Source organism: Ochotona princeps, chromosome 29, assembly GCF_030435755.1.
Source record: "Ochotona princeps isolate mOchPri1 chromosome 29, mOchPri1.hap1, whole genome shotgun sequence".
Taxonomy (NCBI): domain Eukaryota; kingdom Metazoa; phylum Chordata; class Mammalia; order Lagomorpha; family Ochotonidae; genus Ochotona; species Ochotona princeps.
In genome coordinates this window covers 3,008,051-3,017,759 of record NC_080860.1, presented here as the reverse complement: position 1 = coordinate 3,017,759, position 9,709 = coordinate 3,008,051, and the positions used below count along the sequence as shown (strand labels likewise).

The 9,709-nt window shown below is 56.4% G+C and overlaps 1 protein-coding gene across 1 annotated transcript in view; it reads left to right on the top strand.

The window, feature by feature from the left end:
• Positions 1-42: 42 nt before the first annotated feature.
• ATP6V0A2 (ATPase H+ transporting V0 subunit a2) overlaps positions 43-9,709 on the top strand; it is a 29,609-nt gene continuing 19,942 nt past the window's right edge. The window contains exons 1-5 of the mRNA XM_004595411.2: positions 43-272; positions 3,614-3,692; positions 6,354-6,451; positions 8,150-8,287; positions 9,088-9,173. Coding sequence (XP_004595468.2) covers positions 156-272; positions 3,614-3,692; positions 6,354-6,451; positions 8,150-8,287; positions 9,088-9,173 — 518 coding nt within the window. The 5' untranslated portion in view covers positions 43-155. The remainder of the gene's footprint in view (positions 273-3,613; positions 3,693-6,353; positions 6,452-8,149; positions 8,288-9,087; positions 9,174-9,709) is intronic.

The window sequence follows — 9,709 nt, the reverse complement described above, 5'->3', positions numbered from 1 at the left end:
GCTCCGCGCGCCCATTGGCCGGCCGGCGCGGGACGCGGGGCGGGACGCGGGGCGCGACGCGGGGCGGTACCGGAACCGGCGGCGGCCGCGGTGGCAGGAGGGGGGCGGCCGGGCTGCCCGGAGCCCCATGCAGCACGGCGGCGGCCAGGCGCGCCATGGGGACCCTGTTCCGCAGCGAGCCCATGTGCCTGGCGCAGCTCTTCCTGCAGTCAGGCACGGCCTACGAGTGCCTCAGCGCGCTGGGCGAGAGGGGCCTGGTCCAGTTCCGAGACGTGAGTGTCCGCGGGCCGGCCAGGCGACCACCGGGGTCCCGCCGGTGGCTCCTGGGGGGAGCTTCCGTCCACTCGTCTGGGCCTGGGGAGTAGGGGTGTAGTAGAGCCAGGCGGTGGGTAGATCTCGTCCAGGTCTTCCCTTGGAGGCATTTCCGGACTTAACGCAGGGCCAGCCAGCTTTCGCTCTTCAAGAGATTAAACGGGGGATTTGGGACATTGGTTCGTCCTGCAGCCTGGGAGGCTGCCTGGGAAGCAGCCGAGGTCTGTCCACTTTCTTGCCTTGTGTGTGTGCCTAGGGGAGCTCCTCACCGGGGCAGCCGTGGTCTGGTCCAGGCTTGTTGATGCCCTTCGCGGAGCATCAACACTCGGGTCCTGCCCCTGGGGCCCTGAGGTCTCTCACAGGGCCTCCATGGCGTTAGTGGAATGGGTGGCCAAAGTCTGGCAGGAGGCAGGGGAGCTGAGCTGGAGTGAAGGCCTGGGAGAGGGGCCAGCAGGAGCTGACGCCTGGCGGATGGAACCGGGCAGCACTGGGTCCCTCACCTCTTGGCTCTCTGGAGAGCTGGGTTCTTACTTCCTGATGGGGACACCCGTGCCAGCCCTGCCTCTGGAACCCGCGGGTTGTCCCAGGGGATGCCAGCTGCAGGTGCCAGGCACTGGTCGTGCTCTTCCTGGTTCTTGGAGCCAGGGGGCACTCGCTGTCTGTCCGGGGCAGGTGCTGAGACCAGCCGGAAGGGCTCAGGCCTCCACAGACGGCGCCTTTCCTTGCCGCTGGCAGATCTCTCCTTTCTATTAGTAGACCGCCTTGCTGCTGCTCACGTTTGGGTCTAGGCGAGCTGAGCAAATGCTCCAGTCAGCGCTGAGAGTTGGGTTTTGGCAGGTGTAGCCGTGTCCAGGAGGAAGTTAGAGCTGATGCTGTGCTGAGCTCTTCCTGATGTGGTCTGTAGGCTGGCACCCCCGCCTCCCTTTTCTGCTCTTACATGCCCTCCCTGACCCTGGTTATGCCCCTTTTGAGGGAAAGGGGCTGTGGTCTGCAGGAAAAGCTCATGCCTGGACCAGGTGGGCTTCGGACAGGTGGCCTGGGAAGACGTGCGTGTGGCCAGCCAGGCTGGCAACGCCAGAGCCCCTGTGCCGGGTTTCCCAGGTAAGGTAGGTGCCAGTCTCCAGTCTTGTCTGTTAAAATGTACTTTTCCCTGTGCCTTCTGTTAGAGTGAGTTTGCCATCCTGAAGCGGGGGGAGGATAAAACCAGCCAAAACACCGTGGCAGATGCCCCACAATGGAGAACCAGTGAGTGTCAGGGGCTGCTGCTGGGGGTGGCCGCCAGACCCGGTTAGCTCTGCTCTTGTTTGACTCACTGTCCCAAAAAGCACCCCTTTACGAAGCTTCTGTCCGTAGTGCATGATGGTCAGTGAGTGAGCTTGGGGTTGGCACAGCGAAGTGGCGTCCGGTGGCAGGGGAGGCTGGCTTCCTGGTCCCACTCTGACTGTGCGGGCAGGGCTGCGTCTCCACCCTCAGGGATGGGAAGTGGCTCCTGGAAGTGACCTCCAGAAGGGGCTGGGAAGGTGACAAGCACAAGTGAAATAGGAATTAGCTTCTGGTAAATGAAAATGAACAAAAAACCTTCACAAAATGGAACGAGAAGTGAGCCTGGGGGAGTTGACACCCCTCAGGTGGCTTGAGGGGCTGCCGTGCCTGGCTGTCAGCCGTCTGTGCCTTGAGGAGCCCACAGATAAAGTGCTTCTCCACCCGAAGTGTTGCTCTGACTGTTTTAAATGACCAAGGCCATCGATGTGTGCTAGAGACTAAGGGACCTCGCTGGTTCTCCCAGCTTAGACAAGCCACACTCCACCTTCTAGGCAGGTTTTCAACCTTACACCCATACCCACTTTTTTTTTTTAAAGATTTATTTATTTTATTACAGTCAGATATACAGAGAGGAGGAGAGACAGAGAGGAAGATCTTCCGTCCGATGATTCACTCCCCAGGTGAGCCGCAACGGGCCGGTGTGCACCGATCCGAAGCTGGGAACCTGGAACCTCTTCTGGGTCTCCCACGCGGGTGCAGTGTCCCAATGCTTTGGGCCGTCCTCAACTGCTTTCCCAGGCCACAAGCAGGGAGCTGGATGGGAAGTGGAGCTGCTGGGATTAGAACCGGCGCCCATATGGGATCCCGGTGTGTTCAAGGCGAGGACTTTAGCTGCTAGGCCATGCCACCCAGCCCACTTTTAACACTGAGATATTCCTTAATCTGCTCCTTATATGCTAATTTCTTTAAACATTAATTTTTCTTTCAAGCTCTCTGTTATATACGCAATGGATACAAGGGTACAGGGACCCCCAGGAGCCCCCAATGTAAGATTCACAGCCATTCCTTTATTGCTCTCCCCCAGCCCACTACCAAACTAGGCAGTTCAGATCAGAAGAGTGTAGTGGAGTATATCAGTGTGCCTCTGAAGAGGAAGGGCCCTGGGACATTGCAGCCAGGGGGTGGGTATCGGGTCCAGGGATGTGCAAGTCCTGGCTCTGCTTCTGAACCGGTCCTCTTGCCAGTGCACACTGGGGAGCAATGGGGTGGGCCCGGGGCTGGGCTCCCTCCTGCCTGTGTACCCTGGACGGCCGTGGGGAGGAGTCCAGGGGCTGGGCTCCCTTGCTGCCTGGTGGTGGGGACCTGGATGCGGTTGCAGGCTCCTGGCTTTGACTTAGTCCAGCCCCTGTGGTTGTGGTCATTTGGGGAGTGAACTAGTGCCAGTAGATGGGAGCTCTGTGTCTGTTTGTCTCTCTTTTTGTTTTTTTCCTTTTTCTTGAAGATTTGTGTTTTTGAAAGAAAGTTACAGAGGAAAGACGTAGAGAGGTCTTCCATCTGCTTGTTCACTCCCCAAACGGTCACAGTGGCCGGAGCTGATTCAAAGCCAGGAGCCAGGAGCTTCGTCTGGGTCCTCCTCTAAACACTTGGCCCATGTTCCTCTGCCTTTCCGGCGTGTTAGCAGGCAGCTGGATGAGAGGCCGAGCAGCCGGGACTGGACGTGGCGCTTCCGTAAGGGTTGTGATGCCTGAGTTTCCGCCTGCACAGCATGGGCCCCTGTGGATGACACAGGAGAGGAGTCCAGGGCTTCCTGTGGTGTGAACTGCTGTGTCCCCCTTTGATACCGTGTGCCCCTCCATGGCCATGGCCACATTCGTGTCCTTCAGTGAATCGTCTTCCTGGGCTATTTCTGGGCCTTTTGGGTCCTGGCTGCCGTGTCACTGCCCAGCAGGACCCGTGAGGAGTGGCCACAGCGCTTGGTGTTTGAAGTAGGATTTATTTTCAGATTTCAGAAAGTTCAAGTCAGTTTTTTATCTTTCAGCTCAACCAGAGTGTAAGTTCTTTCCAAAGAAAATACGTTGGTGAGGTGAAGAGGTGTGAGGAACTGGAGCGGATACTGGGTGAGTTCATTTTCCCTCCTGTGTTTGTGCAGATGAAGCTGGTTCATTTGAAGAAATCCAGAAAACCCAGAAAGGCAGGAAGGAAATAGAATAAACTGTATTCGTTTTACTCACAGGGAATGACTATATGATTGTGAATTATTTTTCCAGACTTTTCACCACCCATGTCTGGAAGTAGGACTTGGGCCTGGAGCAGTCGGACTGCGTCATCGTCCGCTGCTTCTCAGTAAATGGTACTTGCCGTCACGTGTTTTTCTGCCCATGAATGTGGAGGGGGCCGGCATCTGGCCCAGAGAGTGAGACATCCGTGTCCTGGGCGCGGTGCCTGGGTCCGAGTCCTCCCTGACACTGCTGGTCCCAGCCTCCTGTTCACTCAGACCCTGAAAGGCACTGCTGCTGGCTCTGCCACTCATGTGGGAGATCTAGGTTAAACTTCTGTCTCTGGGTCTGGCCCCAGCCCACCCAGCCCAGCCCTCGCCTTTGCCTTTTGAGGTGTTTGAAGAAGGAGTAGCAGATGAACGAGCACTCCTCCCACCCTCAGTAAGGGCAGGGGAACCCGGATTCCTTGTTTTTGATGGTCATGTAGGGTTTCCTTGTAATAAGATGCCTTGTTTGGGCCTGGCACGGTAGCCTAGTGGCTAAATCCTTGCCTTGCACGTGCTGGGATCCCACATGGGTGCCAGTTCATGTCTTGGCACCCCACTTCCCATCCAGCTCCCTGCGTGTGGCCTGGGAAAGCAGGAGAGGACGGCCCAAAGCCTTGGGACCCTGCACCCGTTGGAGACCTGGAGGAAGCTTCTGGCTCCTGGCTTCGGATTGGCACAGCGCTGGCCATTACAGCCACCTGGGGAATGAATCAACGGACGGAAGAATTTCTTCGTCTCCCCTTCTCTTTGTATATCTGACTTTCCAATAAAAATAGATAAATATTAAAAAAATGCCATGATTAATTTATACCAATTCATTTAACTTTTTAATTTTTAAGGATTTTCTGTATTTATTTTAAATGCAGAGTTATAGAGACAAGGGCAGAGAGAGATCTTCCATACACTCGTTCACTCCCCAGATGGCCAAAACCAATAGGCTGGGCTGAGCCAAGCTGGAACCAGGAGCCTGGAACTTTATCTGCGTGTCCCATGTGGGTCCAGGGGCCCAAGCTCTTACGTCATCTGCTTTCCCAGGTGTGTTAGCAGGGAGCTGGATTGGAAGTGGAGGAGCTGGGTCTTGAAGCAGAGTCCATACAGGATGCCAACAACTGCAGGCGACACTGGCCCCTGTGGTTCCTTCATTTGAAATCACTGTCAGGCTGACTGAATTTCCGGTTTTGTCAAGTCGGGTGGCCTGGCCGAGTCCGTGATTCCTTCGTCCCTCGGGGCTTTCTTTGCAGCAGGGTCAGGGCAGCCCCAAGCTGCCTGCCTTGTCTGCCTTTAAACTTGTGGCCTGACCCAGCCCTGGTCAGGTCAATCCTGGAAGTTTTGGCCGCGAGAGGGGGAGACTGGCAGGCAGGGGCCTGAAGTGCAGACTCAGGGCTGGGGAAGAATGATTTCTGAAAGTTGATTATTATCATGGATTGCATATATTTATATTTTTAAAGATTTGTTTCAAGGGCTCAGTGACGGAGATTGTGCATCCGTTGGTTCATTCCCTCAGAAGCCAGGAGCCAGGCTCCCCGCCCTGGTTGCCCGCTTGGGCAGCAGGTCGCCCAGTGCTCAGTCCACGACCAGGGGAAGGAGGGCAGGAGGTGGGGCTGCCTGGACCTCAGCCAGCGACCCCATTCAGGGTGGGCGTCTTACAGGTGCCGCTCCAGCCTGCTGCCCTGTGGGCCAGCCCTGGGTTCCCTGTTTCTGATATTGCCAGGAACATCCGGTCACCTGCTGTTGGAGCCCCTTCCCCACGTGAGGTCCTGGCATTGACTGGGTTGTGTTTCTGGGTGGCATCATGTCTTTGTCTCTGAGACCCGCTGAGTTGGTGGGGAGTGAGATCGCAAAGGAAATGATGTCACAGGAGAGCTTCAGGGGGTCCAGGGCTTCGTGCCGTGTAAACCACTTCTAGAGGGAGGTGGATCCACAGATCATAAAGGAACTTCCAGATGAAGCTTGGACAGGGGCCGACTTCCCCGGCCTGCCCGCCTCCTCGCCCATCCCCCTGGGCAGATGGCTCTTCGTGGGGAGGGAGCGAGACAGAGAGATTCTAACCCCAGATGGCCACAGCAGCCAGTTGGGCTGATGTGAAACCCGGAACCAGGAGCTGCTCCTAAGTCTCCCATGTGAGTGCAGGGGCCCAAGGACTTGAGTTATTCTCTGCTGCTTTGTCAGGCCATAAGCAGGGAGCTGGATGGGAAATGGGGCAGCCGGTGCTAGAACTGGCACCCACGTGGGATGCTGGCGCTGCATCAGCCGACTGTGCCACCATGCCAGTCTTATGATTCCAGTTTGTACCTCAGGTAGCGAGGCCTGCAGGTCACCTGAGCCTGGCTCTCCTTCCTGTTCCTTGGTACTGCTGCTGCTGCTGGCACTCCGGAGTTTAGGGGGGCCACGCGCTGATAGCTGTGTCTGCAGGCTGTGGGACCATGGCTCTCGGGGCTGCACTTGTCAGGTCGCAGTCCCTGCGTGGTCAGTCACGTGTGTCTGTGTCCCATCTATCTCGCTTGTCTTTCCCTAGTGTACTTGGTGCAGGAAATCCACCGAGCGGATATTCCGGTTCCCGAGGGCGAGTCCTGTCCCCCCGCGCCACCGCTGAAGCAGGTCCTGGAGATGCAGGTGAGGCCCAGCCGTCAGCCAGGCTGGCCTACCCGGTGGTGCCGCCTGTGCCCCGCCCCGCCCTGCCTGCCTGCCCTGCTTGGCTGTATGCTGTGGTGGCCTCCCCGGGCCCTGGGCGGGGGACAGGCCGAGCAGGCTGGGCACGGCTGCTGTGTTTATCTGGAGGAAGGCAAGTGACACAGGCCGGGTGGATGCCCGCGAGATGGGCCGAGTGCCGCGTGGGCAGCCGTCACCGGCCCTGCTGGGTTGGCTTGGTTGTGATGTCATCACTGCGTGCTGGCTGCTCATGGCGCAGCCCTGACTGTGACGTCATTTGCTGTGTGAGCCTTCAGCGGCTAACATGCTTTGCTGGTCTTCCATTGCTCTGCTCCCTGTTGCTAAGGATGCCTCTTTCTGAAACTACTGTTATTGTTTTGCATATAGTTTTTTATTAAGTAAGTTCAGTTTGTTGTGGTTGTCCTTTTTTTTTAAGATTTTATTTATTTTATTGGAAAGGCTGATTTACAGAGAGAAACAGAAAGATGTTCCATCCACTTATTCACTTGCCCAAATGGCTGCGATCCTAACACCCCCGCTCCAGGAACCCCGCTGCGCTTTTAACACCCCCAACCCCTGCTCCAGGAATCCCGCTGCGCTCTTAACACCCCCAACCTACACTCCAGGAACCCCACTGCGCTCCTCACACTCCAGGAACTCCGCTGCGCTCCTCACTTCTCTGTCGTTGCCTTCCTTTGAGGAGTTGGCGCAGGAGTGAGGTCCTGGGATGCTCTTCTGTGCTTGGCATCATGACCTCCCGTCCACTCTGCTCTATTGCAGCTGATGAGATTCTGTGCTTGCTTATAGCTGAGTAATATTCTGGAGCGAGTCTGCCCCGCCGTCCGTTTTCTGGCTGCTGTGGTTAGTTGGTGCTGCAGCAAACATGGGAAGGCAGCTGGCTTTTCAAGAGTGGTGGCCCTTCTGGCTCTGTGCCCAGGAGTGGGATTGCTGGGTCATATGTTAGTTCAAATTTTAGTGTTTTGAGGAACCATCATACTGGTTCCCACAGTCGCTGTACTAATAAACTAATTCTTTTTGAAGATTCATTGATTTTTATTGGAAAGTCAGATTTACAGAGAGAAAGATCTTTCATCCACTGGTTCATTCCCCACGTGGCGGTAACAGCTGGAGATGAGCCGATCCGAAGCCTGGAGCCAGGAGCTTCTCCTGGGTCTCCCACGCAGGTGCAGGGTCCCAAGGCTGTGGGCCATACCCTTCTGCTTTCCTAGGCCACAAGCAGGGAACTGGATGGGAGGTGGAGCAGCTGGGACATGAACCGGCACCCGTATGGAATCCCAGCGTGTGATTTTTAAAAACTTAAACATGTGAGGGGCAGAGTGACGGATGGGAGTCGGGGCTGGGGTGAGCAGTACATGCTCCTGTGTTCTCATCTGCTGTGGCTGCCTTGTCTAACTTCCGGCTTTGGACACCTGCTCTTCTCCCATGCAGCTACTCAGCAGGCCCAACCCTGCTTAGCTTCTGAGATGAGCTGAGAGGGGGTGCGTTCGGGGTGCTGTGGTCGCTGATGCACCTGCTGGCTTTGGCTGTGGTGGGCAGGTGCCTGGGGCTGGTGACTTTGGCTCTGGTTGGGCAGGTGCCTGGGGCTGGTGACTTTGGCTCTGGTGGGCAGGTGCCTGGGGCTGGTGACTGCGTTTGTTTCAGGAGCAACTGCAGAAGCTCGAGGTGGAGCTGCGGGAAGTGACCAAGAACAAGGAGAAGCTGAGGAAGAACCTGCTGGAGCTGATCGAGTACACGCACCTGCTGCGGGTCACCAAAGGCTTTGTCAGACGCAATGTGGAGGTACCGTGTGCCGCGGGCTGGGAACAGTGCTCCGTGGCTGGTTCACGCACAGCTCTGCATATGCACTAGAGCTCAGCTTGGCTTTTCTCTGGATTATGTGACATTTGAAAAGGTCTTAGCAGCGTTTCTCTGGGTTGGTTGCATTTAGCAATAAAAATGCTGCTTATTTGTGAAAATGCTTATTTTGCAGTTGATAAAAGGCTTCCCTCAGTCCACTCCTCTCGTTTTTTTTTTTTTTTAAATGTTTTTATTTATAGGGCAGAAAGTCAGGGATCTTTTACCTGCTGGCTCACTTCCCACGTGCCTTCAGCAGCCAAGGCTGGGCCAGACTGAAGCTGGGATCTGGAAGTACATCTGGTTCTCGTGGGTGGCAGAGCCCTTCCCTGCTGCTGCCAGGCGTGCCTGGACAGGAAGCTGGATGGGAAGGGACCCCAAGACTCGGCCAGGCACTTGGTCCCGGGAACTGGTGGCTTGCAAGGGCTTGCTGGGATGCTACTCGCCCCCCCCAGCCCACTTCGTGAGGGCCTTTTTGTAGTTGTGCAGGCCGACTTGTGGGGTTGCAGATGCGCTCCGTGACGGCCGCACTCCCTGGGGACTCCCAGGAGTCTGCCGTGGCCACTGACTGAGGCAGTGACTCAAGCCTCAACTAGCCCTCCAGAGTAGGAGTCTGGTGCGGGGCCGAGCCGAGTCACATGCAGCCTCGGCACCCGGGGTTGAAGGGTTGGGTGAGATGAGCCGAGAAAACCCGTGTGGGAGTGAAGCTCGGCTTTGCTGGACATGCTTGGCTTGCTCTCTTTCAGTTTGAACCCACCTACGAAGAATTCCCATCCTTGGAGAATGAGTCTTTGCTGGACTACAACATGCAGAGGCTGGGAGCGAAGCTGGGGTAGGTGGTGGCGGAACATGCCGCCTGTAGCCTGGAGGGGGGCGGTGATGGGAACACGCCATGTGTTACCTGCATGGGTGACGGCCAGGGGCAGCCTCCCTGTGTGAAAGGCGCTGTCTGGTGTGTTACTGGTAGCACAGTGTCAGGCGCTGCTGGCCAGAAATGCAAGGGCCAGGCCGTGCTCATGGGATTTCTTATTGATCCTGCTTTTTAAGGCTCTCCTCGTTGCTCACTTAAACTGATAGTAACCCATCTCCTCGTTGCTCACTTAAACTGATAGTAACCCATCTCCTCATGTTGTGATTTTTACTAGTCATGAATTTAAAAAACAAATGCGTAGTTGTGAGCTTAGGTGTTTTGATTCTGTCCTGGAGGGAGTTGGTGAGCCCAAGCATGTGTTCCCAAGAGTGGCGGTTTATACCCACCACGGGCCTGGCACACCTGCCAGGGCTTGGTACACCTGCTGGTACACACAACCAGCATGGGCCTGGCACACCCATCAGGGCCTGGCATACCCTCTGCAGGCCTGGCACATC